This window comes from Stegostoma tigrinum, chromosome 4 (assembly GCF_030684315.1).
Source record: "Stegostoma tigrinum isolate sSteTig4 chromosome 4, sSteTig4.hap1, whole genome shotgun sequence".
Taxonomy (NCBI): domain Eukaryota; kingdom Metazoa; phylum Chordata; class Chondrichthyes; order Orectolobiformes; family Stegostomatidae; genus Stegostoma; species Stegostoma tigrinum.
In genome coordinates this window covers 122,782,448-122,798,826 of record NC_081357.1, presented here as the reverse complement: position 1 = coordinate 122,798,826, position 16,379 = coordinate 122,782,448, and the positions used below count along the sequence as shown (strand labels likewise).

The 16,379-nt window shown below is 40.5% G+C and overlaps 1 protein-coding gene across 6 annotated transcripts in view; it reads left to right on the top strand.

Annotated features, from left to right (window-relative positions):
- LOC125452825 (kelch-like protein 29) overlaps positions 1–16,379 on the top strand; it is a 371,153-nt gene that overhangs the window by 319,532 nt on the left and 35,242 nt on the right. For all 6 annotated transcript variants that reach the window (XM_059645636.1, XM_048531718.2, XM_048531717.2 and 3 more), the window contains one exon: positions 13,648–13,841. In XM_059645636.1, the coding sequence (XP_059501619.1) occupies positions 13,648–13,841 (194 nt within the window). The remainder of the gene's footprint in view (positions 1–13,647; positions 13,842–16,379) is intronic.

Sequence of the window (16,379 nt, the reverse complement as noted above, 5' to 3'; positions counted from 1 at the left end):
TTCACCCTCCCACTCAACTTGGTATCATTTGCAAAGCCATGGATTGGCCTTCTCACCCATTTTGCTTTTGTAACAGACAGGAATAAACAGTTGCTGCATATTCCCCATGCGTTCCTTGAATGTTTACCATTGTCTATCCGCTGTCATCCCTTCAAGTAACTGTCCCCAATCTATCAAGGGTAATTCACGCCTTACATCCTTGTAGTTTCCTTTATTAAGGTTTAGTACCTGAATCTTTGAACTGTTTAATTCTATCATTTGAAGCAAAGCTACCTTGGGGAGACCTGGAAGTACACTGAAAGTGCTCATTGAATGTCAGGAACCATGTATCAATCAAGAGTTGAAATTATGAAACAATAGAGTCATACAGCATGGAAACAGACCCTAGGAACCAACCAGTCTATGCCGATCATAATCCTACACTAAACTAGCCCCACTTGCCTGCGCTTGGCCCATATTCCTCCAAATATTTCTTATTCGTATACCAACCTAATTGTTTTTTAAACATTGTAACTGTACCCGCATCCACCACTTCCTCTGGAAGTTCATTCTTTACTCTTTGTACAGAAGAAATGTCCCTCGTGCCTTTTTCTTAATCTTTCTCTTCTCACTTTAAAAATATGCTCTGTGTCTTAATATCCTCACCAGAAATTGAAATTTAAATCCCAGAGCAGCAGGTTTCATGGGTCATGTGGTCTACTTCTACACTTATTTGTTGAGTTTTCAATGACGAGGAAAATGCAGGTTCAATTATTTATACTGTACCATTCCTAATGACTCGTACTGAATGAAAGAAATTAATTAAGCGGTCGAAGTTAATTAACTCGCACAAGAATTGTATTCATCACATCCACTGGTTCAACAACTATTATGACTTTAATCAAATTTATTTTTTCATTAAATAACAAAAGATTCACACAGGTTGGTGCAGTTAATCTTTACATGAACTTGCAATAATGTTTTCAAAGTGGGCCAATGACAAGGGAAGTGACAAGGGCCTGCAGGTGAGAAGTACATATGATAGGTTTCAATAGCAGAAAAAAAATTCTTCCTGTGAAAGAATGTTTACCAATATTTTTAAGGAGGTAAAATAGCCAGTCAATGACAGGAAACATTTGTTTACACAGCAAAACTGTTGTGATCTGGAACACTGCCTGAAACAGTGGTGGAAGTAGATTCTAAAGCAAAATTCAAAAGAGAATTGAAGGAAGGGCTTACGCAAATGAGGTCCCTGATGTCCCATCCAAAACTATACCGTGACAACCTAGAAAGATAATTTAACATTGTTGCAGTGATCATCATACTGCGATAACGCTTTATTTCATCAGGAGTCATGACAAAGTTATGCTGTTCGTTATGTTATTGAATAGGGGTTACACCATTCAGTTTAACTAGAATCTGATCACTGAAGTAAGGCAATGGAAACATTCATCAGATCAGGCAGCAGCTACACAGGAAAGAGACAAGTTGACACTTCTTATTTAGGTGGGCCCTGTGTCATTTAGCACTGTGTGATGTATAGGATTTTGGAATGGCGCAGCAGACTTCATTCGCCACTCAGCTTGCTTGCTTTCTACTTCCTGGCTACTGAATCAACACTGATAACTGCTCCCAATGCTTGCAGCAATTGTTGAGTGATATGACTTTTCTTTTGCAGTCTTTTAGCAGTGTATTACTTTCATGAACTGTCCTTCCTTTGGAAAGCTTTAGTTGCCGTTGAAGCTTTAACCAGATCCATTATCTCCTCCAATAGCTAAGCCTCTGAGGATAAAGAACAATACAGCACAGGGACAGGCCGTTCGGCCCTCCAAGCTTACGCTGACACATTTTGCCCTTCCGTGTGAAAAACCGCCTTCATTTACAGGATCCGTCTCCCCTTCCTATTCATTTATTCGTTCAGGTGCTTCTTCAAAGCTGCTCTTGTGACTGCTTCCACCATCTCCTCTGGCAGCATGTTCCAGGCACTCACCACCCTTTGTGTGGAAAATCTTGCCTCACACTTCACTTTTAAACGTCCTTCCTCCCTGCACCTTGAGCTTGTGACCCCTAGTAATTGACCCCACCACCATGGGAAAATGCCTCATACTTACCACTCTATCCATTGCCATTCACAATCTTATAAACTTCTATCAGGTTGCCCCTCAACCTCCTGCCTCCCAATTAAAAAAGAACCCAGTCTATCCAATCTTACTTCACAGCTAAAATCCCCAATACTAAGCAAACTTTTCTGTATCCTCTCCAATCATTCTGGTAATTTGGTGACCAGAACTGTATTCAATATTCCAAGTCTGGCCTAACTAAATTTCTATGAAGCTGCAGCATAACTTGTCTATCCTTATAGTCAATGCCCCTTCCAATGAAGGCAAGTATGTCATAGGCCTTTTTTACTATCTTACCTACCTGAACTGCCACCATCAGTGGTCTGTGGATCTGTACGCCCAAATAGTTTGCAAATCAATGCTCCTAAGGGTTCTGCCATTCACTGTATAATTTCCATCTGCACTTGACGTTCCAAAATGCACCACCTCATGTTTGTCCGCATTAAACTCCATTTGCCATTTTTCTGCCCCTGACTCCAACTGATTGTTATCCTGCTGTATCCTCTGATAATCTTCCTCACTATCCGCCAATGTAAATGTCTCATTCAATCACCAACAATGGTCAGAAACAAAATCAGAAATTGTTGGAAAAACTCAGCAGGACTGGCACATCCATAGAGAGAAAGCAGAGTTAACGTTTCAAGACCAGTGACCTTTGTTCAGGTCAATAACTGCCAATTATTTCTCTTTATTAATGTTCACAAAAGAGATTATCACCAGCTTTTCAATAAATATGAAAGAAACCTTTATTACAGGTACACATATTTTTCAGGTAAATGGCAAACTGATCAATTAAGATACAATGTGAGTTAAACTGTATCCCATTTTATCCCAAATGCGCACACATTCATATGAGGGTAGGACAGACATACACAAAGCTGCAGGGCTGTAATGGATAGGGGAAAGGATAAATAAAAAGGAGAGAAAATGGATAACATGTCTGTAGGTCAGGGGGCAAATTCATTCTGGCTGACTTCTCACAGTGTCTGTGAATTCCTGTTGATGAGATTTTGAGTGCTGACAGGGAATAATAGAACATCGTCAGACTAGATGTCAGATTCAGTTGAGAAATGGTTGCAAGTCCTGACATTTGAAACTTTGTCAGGTTTTTTTTTGGTGAACTTCTTCACTGAGATAAATATAGAGTACTGCTTTCGGGTCCAGGCTCTAACCTTTACTGGCTGTGAGAGCAGCAGCGCTGGGTTGGTCTTGCGAATGTTACCAGCAACAGCCAATGGATTCTAGGTGTGAACTGAGGAAAAACACCAGCACTTCAGTCCAAAGGCTTTTACCAGGCAATGGCAGCATAGATCCTTTCAGGTATACAGCCATTAAAGCATTAAAAGTCTTTCTCTGTCTAAAATCTTTGCTGGGCATTGTTTTCCAAAGTCACGTGTGTTTTTTTAATACAGCCCTTGATCTTCTGACTTTCCAGTTACAAGCAATCATGTGATAAATCCTTTGCAGCCCAGTAATGTTCATATTTCCAATTCTTATCATTCTCAACAATATTACCCAGAGTAATTTCATTGCACACAGCAGCAATAGCTGTACAATAAGGATTGTCACTAATTGCTCTATCCTGCTTGCTTTCCAGCAGATATTCCACGTTGGAATCTAATAAAACAGCAAATGCTCTGATCATTAAATTTGATGAATTTGTAACAGCTCAGTAGGGTGCTTTATTCAACCAGTATTGATGAAGGTCAGTTCTGAGTATAGTTTATTATTTCAGATGGCCATGCTACATGATAGTTTGGAAATTGAAATAATTGGACCTACTCTTATCTTTGACTTAACTGATCTTAAATGTACGCCAACTTGTTAAACCTGCATGTAACATATACATCCACAAAAATGCTGCTCATAATCGCTGTTATTCCTAGAAGGTCATGAGTGGAATTTGGCTTAGTCAGGGATCTGGATACAAATTTCACTCGTGCCCTTTAGGGAAGGAAATAGCTATCCTTACCTGGTCTGGCTTACGTGTGACTCCAGACCCACAGCAATGGGGATGACTCTTAACTGCCCTCTGGACAGTTATGCATGGGCAATAAATACTGGACTAGCCAGCGATGCCTGCATTCAATGACTGAATTTAAAAAAAAGAAAAAAATTTGAAATGGCAAGATAACAAAGTGTGAAGCTGGATGAACACAGCAGGCCAAGCAGCGTCTCCTGAGATGCTGCTTGGCCTGTTGTATTCATCCAGCTTCACACTTTGTTATCTTGGATTTTCCAGCATCTGCAGTTTCCATTATCTCTGTCTTTGAAATGGCACCTTTTTTTAAGTCTGCATTGAGTTTCTGATACTAAATAAACTGACTTTGGATTTGAGGATGACGTCCGTGTCCAGCACTCATTGCCCAGAAGGCAATTAGGAGTTACATGGAGGCCAGTCTGGGTAAGGATAGCATTTTCCTTCCCTGTAGGATATCAGTGAAACAAATGGTTTTTTCCAAAAGTTGACAGTTATTCCGTGGCCATTGTTAACACTTAATGAATTCTGTATTTTTAATGAATCTTCCATGGGAGGATTTGAACCTGTATGCTCAGAACATTGTGTTGGTCCCTGGATCTATAAGATCACTAGGCCATTGTATCCTTTGGGCACGTGGGCCAGGATGTCCCATGAGATGCTTGGATTTGCTGCCTTTTCCTAGAATCCCTACAGTGTTGAAGCAGGCCATTCAGCCCAACAGGTCCACAGTGACTTTCTGAAGAGCATACCACCTAGACTCAACCCCCAACCACCCCGTGCCACTCATGGCTAATCTATCCTACACATCCCTGAACACTATGGGCAATTTAGCATGGCCAATCCACCTAGCATGCACATCTTTGGACTGTGGGAGGAAACTGGAGCACCCGTAGGAAACCCATGCAGACACGGGGAGAATGTGCAAACTCCACACAGGCTATCACCCATGGCTGGAAATGAAGCTGGGTCACTGGAGCTGTGAGGCTGCAGTACTGACCACTGAGCCACTGTGCCACACACTTTCCTTTCCCTGCTGCTACCCTTCATCATGATTAAGATGTGTGGTTCAAAGTATAATAAAGCTTAGTGGATAAGTTGTCACCATTGTTGTTCAAATAAGGATAACTGTGACCTGCATAAGCACATTCACAAACGTAAAATCTTTCATGAACCTGCCCATGCAGGCAATTTAATAGTGCAATGTGCCCTGTATTAACAGTATTAAGAGTAGTAACTTGTGGTTTTATTATTATAGCTAAAAAAGTAGGTTTATCACAGAAAAATAATTTTTAGTAGATGTTCTACAAACTGTGGGTAATCTGATTTTAAGTCACTAAAATTATCATTGTGAAACAATGCAGAGCTACTTAGTAGTTTTATCAGTTCCTACAGTTCCTTACCAAATGGAATAATTTTTAATATTTAAAATCCTCAATAACATGCTATATTAAAGCATTTATTTGAAGAGTTGCTGCAAAGGAATCATGAATGAGCTCAAATGACAGAAATATAGCATTCTGAATAATTTGACCTGGTTCATCGTCGATTTGTGGACAGTGGGGGGAATTCTAGTATGGTAAGCTTAAGCCAGTATTAAGGATTTCAGGAACTTGGTTTAGTTCATAGAATCATAGAATCCTAAAGTGTGGAAGTGGGCCATTTGGCCCATCCAGTCATCAGACTCATATTCCTGTGATTATTATCACATTTCTGCATTTGCACAACGTGTACTAAACTCATCAGATGGAGTTAAATCTATTAATTGACAGTCTAATTCTCCTTTGAACACATGTGAATTCAACAGAGAAACAAATGTTCGAGAAATGTAATGGACCAAAATGTAACAAATCTCCAAGACCTGATGGCCTACATTCTTGGATTTAAATTACCTAACTGCAGAGACATTGATTATGTTTATGATTCTCTAAAATTTCCCAGTTTGTAGAAAATTTCAGCAGATTGGAAGTTCATAGAATCTCTACAGTTGGAAGCAGGCCATTCAGCCCATTGAGTCCACACCACACCTCTGAAAAGCACCCCACTGGACCCAAACCCCCTACTTTATCCCATCCCTGTAACCCAGCTAATCCAACCAGCTGTCACAACCCTGGACAGAATGGGGCAATTTAGCATGGCCAATCCACCTAACCTGCACATTCTTAGGCTGTGGGAGCTCGTAAATGTTGATGTTCAGGGTGACTTGGATATAAGAACACAGAAAAATATTTGGAGCAAAGAATAAGGAAATCTTAGCCAAATATTACTGGGTTTTGATGAGGAATGCTTCATGAAATTGTAGTCTCCTCATTTAAGGAAGGACAGACTTGCATTGAAGGCAATTACAGCATAGTTTCTACAGATTGGCACTGGGGTGAGAACGTTGATTTAGGATGAGAGGTGAGTAAATTGATATATATTGTCTGCAGTTTAGAAAAATGAGAGACAATTTCATTGAACCAGACAACATTCTGAAAGGGTTTGACAGGGTAGACACAAAAATCATTTCCTGCATAGGGGGATCTGGAATACGGCACATGGTTTCTGCACAAGTTGATGTTCATTTAGGACTGAAATGAGGATTGAATGTCTTTCAAGTTGTTTGTGCCAGTGGGATGTGGATCTTCTATTGCTAACAATATTTTAAAGGAGAGACAATTCTTTGGTGTCTGAGGGAATCGATGGATACTGGGAGTGGTCAGACAATCAGCCGTGACCCTGTAACAAACATGAGTTTTATGACGTGCTTCTCCTATCTCTCTAAATCTAACCTTTCTTCTCTCTTTCTGTGGCTAACTTGACATTGAATTCACTCCCTTGCATTCAGCTCCTTGCCAGACTGTTTGTGAAAGAGAGTCTGCCTGTGTCTCAAGTGGTCACCAAGGTCATACTAACCCTCCTTATACCATAATCACAGCCATAATCCAACAGGCTTAGGGGGCATAACATTTCCTACCCAAAATGTACAAAAAATACCACAAAGATGCAAAGAAATTTGGACTAAATTGTTTTTCAGCTGTACAAATGGACTGTACAGTAATGTTCACTGAAAAGGCATGATATCCTTGAATCTTTGACCCAGAAATAGACAAGTGCACAGGACTTACAGTTGGATATTTCTTCGCAAGTAAATGCATTTTAAGAAAGTTGTTTGTTATTATAAATCGGTTCAATTTACTGATATTAAAAACACACAGTCATTGGTCTTTCTGTCGATACTGGATCTGAGTAGTCTAGTACCTAATAGACAGTTTTCAGACACAAGAAGTACATTAGTGTTTTTCAAGGTCCTTTCCTGACATAAAAGATTTCACAGTGATCACTTATTGGAATCTCTGATCACTTCGTGGAGGTTCAGAGGAGTTATCTCCTGGTCAGTATTTATCTTGTAATTGACTTTTATATTTTGGAACAAAAGCAGTCCCACTGCTTTGTGTGGGATCTTAATGTGTATAAATTGGTTGCTGTCGCTTTATGCATCACAAACACAACTACAGTTCAAGGATATTTCTTTCACTGTATAACCATTTGGGTTGTCCTATGGTTATGAAAGACACTGCATGTATCTAAGGTTTTTAAAAAATTCTCCTTTCTTTCTTGGACTCTAAACAAATGCAAAGAAAAATGCAAGGATGCTTCTAGGAATATCTAAATATTTAATGAATGTACAGTTGCCTAGTGTCTTTTAACCAGATTCATCTAATTTTCCGAGTGGAATCTGATCTCAGAATTGCATTGCTATTCATTTGTTGAAGAGAATGAGTGAGCTCTGTGCACTGGCAGTATAGGCATTTTCCCAGCATTAGTAAGTTTCTGTGCTCTTTTCTGTAGCCACATTTCTCACTGAAACATTTGACCACACATACTGCCTGGCAGCCTATGAAGACAGACATGCATTTATTTTTGGTAGGTGCTAATGCTATGTGTTGTACAGTCTACATTTCAAGAATGTTATGGCAACTATTGACTTATATCCCAAGGATCACAGAAGTTTGTACTGCTAAACGACATACCAAATTCTTCAGTTAGCCACAAATAGTGAAATGTTTGAAAGGTTTACTTTGTTTTTTTTTAAAATATTGACACTGAAGAGTGAGCCTGGTAAAAAGTCTTTGACTCAAATCTTAAAACTTTGTTTCTATCTCAACAAATGCTGGAATACCCACTGAGTATTTTCTGACATATGATCTTCATTTCAGAATTCCAGGATCGGCAGCATTTTACCCAAGTTATGTATTTTCATTGTGAGAATGAATTGTTTATTTAAGATGACAATTTCAGATGGATTCTTTTGCTGTCTCGTTGATTGTTAGCATATGAAAGTGTCAAGAATCCAATTATATGTGAGCAATGAACTGCAGAACAGCTTTGTGATGTACTTTTTTTAAAGATGTGGTCATGGAACAGAATGATGGTTGCCGCTGAACTATTATTTTGCCATCTACCACATGAGCCCATTTAAAACATGCATCATAGTAGCTAAATTAGTTTAAGGTCATCGTTGTGAGATTTAATTAAAGAGTTGACCACGGGGGTGTGCAGTGAATAAATCATTGATGAAACTTTATTTTGTTTAATGTTGCAAAATCAGCAATTCACATAACAGAACAAATCAGGCAGCTTTCCAGATTGCTTTTGAGAACACACAACTGAGCTAATAGATAGTGAGAATGTATTGTTTCCAATATTTTCAAAAGAATAAACACTGGCTACATCCATCAAATCTTTTCAAAAATTGATGTTATGGCATGTTTCATTTCTTTGTGATATTGAAGTACACTGCACGCAATAAAAGTGATCTATTAGTGACATATCATTTTCTCATTGATTTTAGCTATCCATCTAATGTCTTTTTTGCACAGTGATTTCAAAAATTCAGCTGTATATAGATATCAGTCCATTTAACCAAACTCAAACCTCAAAAGAGTCACATGGTTGCAAATACCTAATTCATGCATTTTAAAGTATGAGTTTCAGTTTTAGACACAAAGCTTTTAGCTTGGATATTTAAGTGCTAAATGTTAGACAAATAGACAAAAGCATGAGTAAGTAACTGATTAGCAATCCTAATGTTGCAAATTCAACTCGAAGCCATGCAAGGAAGCAGCAGGACTGATGATCTAAAGCTTTGCTGAAGAATTACATTTTTAGAGGCTCATTATAGAAGGAGAGAGAGATTTAGGGAGCACTTTCCAGGGCTGAGCATTGAGAGGACACTGCCTTCCACAGAAACGGTTCAGAAAACTAATACATGGAATAGTGTGGAAAGCTTTGGGAAACAACCATAGCTGGCAGGAAGGTGTAATGAAGGTGTCAAAGTTTTACATGGAATTGTACAATTAAGAATAAGGCTATTTAGGCCGATAATGCCTCTGTTGACTCTTTACAACAGTGATTCAGTTAATCCCATTCTCATGGTCTTTTCCCACAACCCATATTTGTGTTTATTCTCAACTGATCTCTTTTAGAAAACAGCCCTTTAGGCAGTGCATTCCAGATCATAAACTGTTAAAAAGAAATTCACCCAATCTCCCCATTGGTTCTTTCCTTAAGTTAAAAAGCCTCCTGCCAGCATGAAAAGTTTCTCCTTATCTACTCAAAACCCCTCATAATCTTCAGCACATCTAGTAAATCTCCCCTTAACCTTCTCTGCTCTGAAAAGCATAAACTCAGTTTCTCTGGTTTCTTTGCAAAGATAGTTTCCGGTGTAAGCGTGGTCAGGAAAAACCTGAAAAAGGATTGGAAAATCTTACTCAGTAAACACATCTGGAAGTGAGATTTTCAGTACACCAAAGAATGTTTAAACAGCATTTAAATTACATTTGGATAAGTTCATTAGGAAAATTTGGAGGGATATGGGCCAAGCGGGAGCAAGTGGGACTAGTTTGGCTTGGGAACATTGTCAGTATGGGCTGGTTGGACCAGTCCTCAGACCCAGAATTCTCAATGACTCCTCATATGATAAGCCCTTTATCCTCGGGATCATTCTTGTAAACCTCCTCTGGACCCCTTTCAACATCCTTCTTCAGATACGGGGCCCAAAACTGCTCACAGTGTTCTGAATGTGTTCTGACCAGAGCGTCATACAGCCTCAGTAGTCCATCTCTGTTCATGTATTCTGGCCATTTTGAAATGAACGCTAACATTGTATTTGCCTTCCTAACTGCCAACTAAACCTGCATGCCAACCATAAGAGAATCCCGAACAAGGATCCCCCAAGTCCCTTTGTGGTTGAGATTTCCAAAGCCTTTCTCCATTTAGAAAATAATCTACACTTCTGTTCTTCCTTCCAAAGTGCTTTCCCACATAGCATTCAATCGGCCACTTTTTTGGCTACTCATCTACACATCCAAGTCTTTTTGTAGCCTCCCTGCTTCCTCAACACCACTGGACCCTCTGCGTATCTTTGCTGCTAATTTTGCAGATGACACAATGTCCTCAGTTCCTTTGCCCAGATGGATAATATACAACACAAATAGTTGTGAATACCGAGAGACGTGGATAGATGATATGGAGAAGATGTTTTCTCTATAGCAAGTCGTTGGAAGTTCCAGGATTTAGATGCTTTAAAAGAAATAGGGAGTGTGGTAAAAGAGGCTGGGGAGTAGCATTGCTAGTCAGGGCTAGTAATAACAGCTACTGAAAGGCAGTTCGAGAATGATATGACTACAGAGTCAGTTTGGGTTAACAAGGAACAAGAAAGGAGCAGTCTTTGTTAGGGGGATTTTTGCAGACCCCCCAGTAGTTACAGAGAAGTGGAGGAGCGGATTGGGAGGCAGATACTGGAAAGGTGCAGAAGTCACAGAGTTGTAGTCAAGGGTGACTTCAACTTTCCAAATATTGATTGGAAACTTTGACCGGTTAAGACGAAGAGAGACTCTTATAATACATTTAGGAAACAAGGAACGGAAAAGGCTCTAGAGGGATACAGGTTAACCAGGAAGGAGCTGAAGAAAGGGCTTAGGAGAGCTAGAAGGGGGGCATGAGAAAACTTTGGCAGATAGAATCAAGGAAAACTCTAAGGCGTTTTACATTTGAGGAATAAGAGAATGAACAGAGAAAGGGTAGGGCCAGTCAAGGATTGTAAAGGGAATTTGTGCACGGAACCTGAAGAGTTTGGAGAGTCCTTAATGAATACTTTTCTTCAGTATACGCAACTGAGAGGGACCTAGCTGTAGAGGAGGACAATGTGAAACAGGCTGGTTGACTAGAGGAGGTTGATGTCAGTAAGGAAGATGTACTAGGAATTTTGAGGAAGTTGAAGATAGATAAGTCCCCCCAGGCTGATGGGATTTATCGAAGGGTTCTATGGGGAGTGAGGGAAGAGATCGCAGGGCCTTTAGCGATGATCATTTCATCCTCACTGTCCACGGGTATAGAGCCGGAATATTGGAGAGAGGCGAACATCATTCCCTTGTTCAAAAAAGGGAATAGGTACAGCCCCGGAAATTACAGGCAGTTAGTCTTACTTCAATGATGGGCAAATTATTGGAAAGGGCCCTGAGAAATAGGATTTATGATCACTTGGATAGGCACAATTTGATTTGTGATAGTCAGCATGGATTTGTGAGGGCTAGATCATGCCTCACAAATATTATTGAATTATTTGAAGAGGTGACCAAACAGGCAGATGAAGGTAGAGCAGTGGATGTGGTATATATGGATTTAAGTAAGGCGTTTGGTAAGGTTCCCCTTGGTAGGATCATGCAGAAAGTAAGGAGGCATGGGATAGGGGGAGATGTGGCAGACTGGATTCAGAATTGGCTGACCCTGAGAAGACAAAGGGTGGTAGTGGATGGAAAATATTCAACATGGTGCTCAGTTATGAGTGATGTACCATAAGTATCTGTCCTGGGTCCTCTTCTATCTGTGATTTTTGTAAACAATTTGGATGTAGGAGTGGAAGGGTAGATTAGTAAGTTCACAGATGATATGAAGGTGGGTCGAGTTGTAAACAGTGTGGAGGGCTGTTCTAGGTCACAAAGGGACATAGATAGGATGCAGAGCTGGGCTGAGAAGTGGCAGATGGAGTTTAACCCTGAAAAGTGTGAGGTGATTCATTTTGGAAGGACAAATTTGAAAGCAGGATACAGGGCTAACAGAAAGATTGTTGGCAGTGTGGAGGAGGAGAGGGATCTTGGGGTTCATGTCCATAGTTCCCTGAAAGCTGCCACCCAGGTGGATAGTGTTGTTAAGAAGGCATATAGTGTGTTAGCTTCCACTAATAGAGGGATTGAGTTCAAGAGCCATGAAGTTATGCTCCAGCTATACAAAAGCCTGGTTCAGCCACATCTGGAGTATTGTGTCCAGTTCTGGTCACCTCATTACAGGAAAGATGTGGAAGCATTGGAAAAGGTCCAGAGGAGATTTACCAGGATGTTGCCTGGAATGGAGGGAAGATCTTACGAGGAAAGGTTGAGTGAGCTAGGGCTTTTCTCTTTAGAATGATGAAGGATAAGAGGTGACTTGATAGAGTGTACGAAATGACCAGAGGTATAGATAGAATGGACAGCCAGAGACTTTTTCCTAGGGTGGAAAAGGGGGCATAGCTTTGAAGTGAATGGAGGTAGATATAGGGGATACGACAGAGGTACATTCTTCACTCAGAGTGGTCGGGGCGTGGAATGCATTGTCAGAGAGGGTAGTGGAGTCGGCCTCATTAGGGGCATTTAAGCGGCTATTAGATAGGCATATGGATGATAGTATAAGGTAGGTGTGGAGGTTAGATGTACCTTAGGTTTAGGGTAAAATTTCAGCACGACATCGTGGGCCGAAGGGCCTGTTCTGGGCTGTACAATTCTATGTTCTATGTTCTGGTAAAAGAAAGTAGGACCCAAGGCTAAAGTCTCAGATGCGGGAATGACCTTTTGAAACTGAGATGAGGAGGAGTTCCTTCAGCCAGAGGATGGTTAATCTGTGGAACACACTGCCACAGAAAGCTGCGGAGAATAAGGCACTGAGTATTTAGGACAGAGATGGGCAAGTTCTTGATTAGTAAGGGAATCAAAAGTTATCAGGAGAATGGGAGTGACAGACATACCAGCCATGATCAAATGGTGGAGGAGATTCGATGAGAATGGCCCGATTCTGCTCCTATATCTTATGGTCTTACAGAAAGTGTTGAGTTCAAAACTTGGGACTCAGTGCTAATATTAGTGTAAGATGTGAGAGACATATAGTAATGGCGATTTTCTAATTATTGACTCTGTTATGGTACATACAGAATAGACCAGGTAAGTCTAGGGGTTATTCCATGTGCCAGACACTCAAAATGGCTAAAAGTGGTGACAAGTAGCCAGCAAGGACACAAAATAAGGTGAAGCAACACAAACCTGTTGTAAAATCCTGCTGTGTAATGTATTAATAAGTGCCATATATTAGCATCATTCAGACCTTTAGGTTGTAATTGGCTGTTACAAGCACAGTTGTTCAATTGAATTGCTTTTCTTTGAGTGGCAAAATTGATGTTATTTATTGTGTAAGAGCAGCATACACTCAGCATTTAGAGAAAAGTAGCTGTCAAATCACTGCAGTAGTGTCTAATGATGCTTGAAAATTCTATTCTTCCAGGTATGACACAATTACCAACCAGTGGGAAACAGTGTCTCCACTTCCCAAAGCTGTGCACTCTGCAGCTGCAACTGTATGTGGTGGCAAAATCTACGTGTTTGGTGGCGTGAATGAGGCAGGACGGGCGGCTGGAGTTTTACAATCCTATGTCCTTCAAACAAACACATGGACTTTCATTGAATCACCTATGATAGGTAAGGTAGAAATCACTGCTAAAGGGCCATTGCAAAGCTTCCCAAATATCGCATGAATTAAGGGGTGGAAACGTTCCAGCAAAAAAAAATGAGAATTTATATTTCCTTCAATAGACTTGCAGGTTTTGAGCAACTTCGTCACCTGAATGACATGGCTCTGAAATTCTGTACGGATTCTCGCCATCATTTAAAAACTTAACATTACAACATTCTGGGGCTCAATGTTTTGGAATTTCAGTGTGTTGCATTTCTGCCGGAACTACAACAGATCATTACAACCGACACGGAATTTCAAGGCCATTTACCTTTCTATTAAAGCAGACCAGGAAACGGGTGAGGAGGTGGTTTGTCAATGTGCTACTGGCTTGTATACTTCACTCATTCATTCCTACTCTGCCCAGAGACAAAGTTCCATGGTGAGTTGCCAGTTGGTGCTTCACCTTACTTTTATTTAATATAGCACAAAGAAAAGATAAACAGGGAAGAATAAACATGCCAATCTTTTGATTTAAAGCATTGTGAATAAGAGGAGGTACTGGTTCTTGATCAGACACCTTGACTTTTCCCATGATGTAAAATATTTCTATATCATATCAGGAGAGACATTGTCTAGAATCATAGAAACATAGAAGGTAGGAGCAGGGAGAGGCCATTTGGCCCTTCGAGCCTGCTCACCATTCATCATGATCATGGCTGATTGTCTAACTCAATAGCCTAATCCTGCTTTCTCCCCGTAACCTTTGATCCCATTTGTCCCCAAGTGCTATATCTAGCCACCTCTTGAATATCTTCAATGTTTTGACATCAACTACTTCCTGTGGTAATGAATTCCACACGCTCACCACTCCTAGGGTGAAGAAATGCCCCCTCATCTCCATCCTAAACGGTCGACCTTGAACCCTCACACCGAGAGTCCTGTCTCTTGACACATCCACCATTGGGAACACCCTCCCTGCTGCTACCCTGTCAGGTGCTGTTAGAATTGTACAGGTCTGTGTGAGATCCCCACCTCGTTCGTCTGAACTCCAGCAAAAACAATCCTAACGTAGTCAATTTCTCCAGAGTCTGTAGAATCCTAGAAGATGACCACCAATGCGTCCATTATTTCTGGAACTACTCCCTTAAGTACTCTGGGATGAAGATTATCAGGCTATAGGGATTTATCAGCCTTCAATCGCAACAATTTTCCCAGCACCATTTCTCTAATAAAATTGATCTCCCTCAGTTCTTCCCTCTCACTAAATCTTGCATCCTGCAACAATTCTGGTATCTGATTTGCCTCATCGTTTGTGAAGACAGAACCAATGTTTGTATTCGGTTCCTCCAGCAATTGCTTTGTTCCCTATTGTACGTTCCCCCATTTCCATCTGTAGGGGATTTACATTTGCCTTTACCAATCTCTTTCTCTTCATGTACCTATAGAAACGTTTAGTGTCAGTATTTATGCTCCCTGCAAGCTTACTTTTGTACTCTATTTCCCTCTTCTTAATCAATCCCTTGGTCCTTCTTTGCTGAATTCTAAACTGCTCCCAATCCTCAGATTTATTCTTTTTCTTGGCCAATCTGTATGCTTCTTCCTTGGATCGGATACTATCTCTAATTTCCTTTGTAAGCCATGGATTGGACCACTTACCCATTTTACTTTTGTGCCAGACAGGAATAAACAGTTATTGCAGTTCCCCCATGCGCTCCTTGAATGTTTACCATTGCCACCTCATGCCTCATATGTTCATAATTTCCTTTATTATGATTCAACACCCTAGTCTCTTAATTAACTACCTCACTTTCCGTCTTGATAAAAACATCAATTCTGTTCTGTTGTTCATCCCCAAAGGGTCTTGCACTGCTATAGTAGCATCAATTCCCTTCTCATTACACAGTATCTAGTCTAAGATGGCCTGTTCTCTTGTAGGTTCCTCCACATATTGGTCAAGAAAACCACCTCATATGCACTCCAAGAATTCATCCTCTCGAGCATTATGGCTAGTTTGATTTGTCCAATCTGTGTGCAGACTGAAATCACCAATGATCACTGAGATTCCCTTACCACATGCATCTCTAATTTCCTGTTTAATGCCATTCTCAACATCACCACTGCAGTTTGAGTGTGTATTTAGGACACCTCATGACATTTTTTGCCCCTTGGTATTTCTTAACTCTACCCACGCAGACTCCACATTGTCAGAGATAATATCCTTTCTCACTATTGTGTTAATTTCCTCTTTAACCAGCAATGCCGCTCCACCACCTTTTCCTTTTTGGCTGTCCTTCCTAAATACAGAATACCCTGGGACATTCAGTTCCCACCCCTGGTCACCCGGCGATAGTAGTCCAACAGTATCATGTCTCCATACTCCCAATTATATTGTACCCGTTTATATCTGTCTACGCGATTAGTTCCTCCACTTTCTTGCAAATACTCCACGCATAAGGGCCTTTAAGCATGTCTTTTTAACATTGTTTGTCTCACTCTTATTTTTCTCAATAGCCCTGATTGAATCTTTTTCTTGGTTTCTCTGCCTATCGCTTTACTTATTC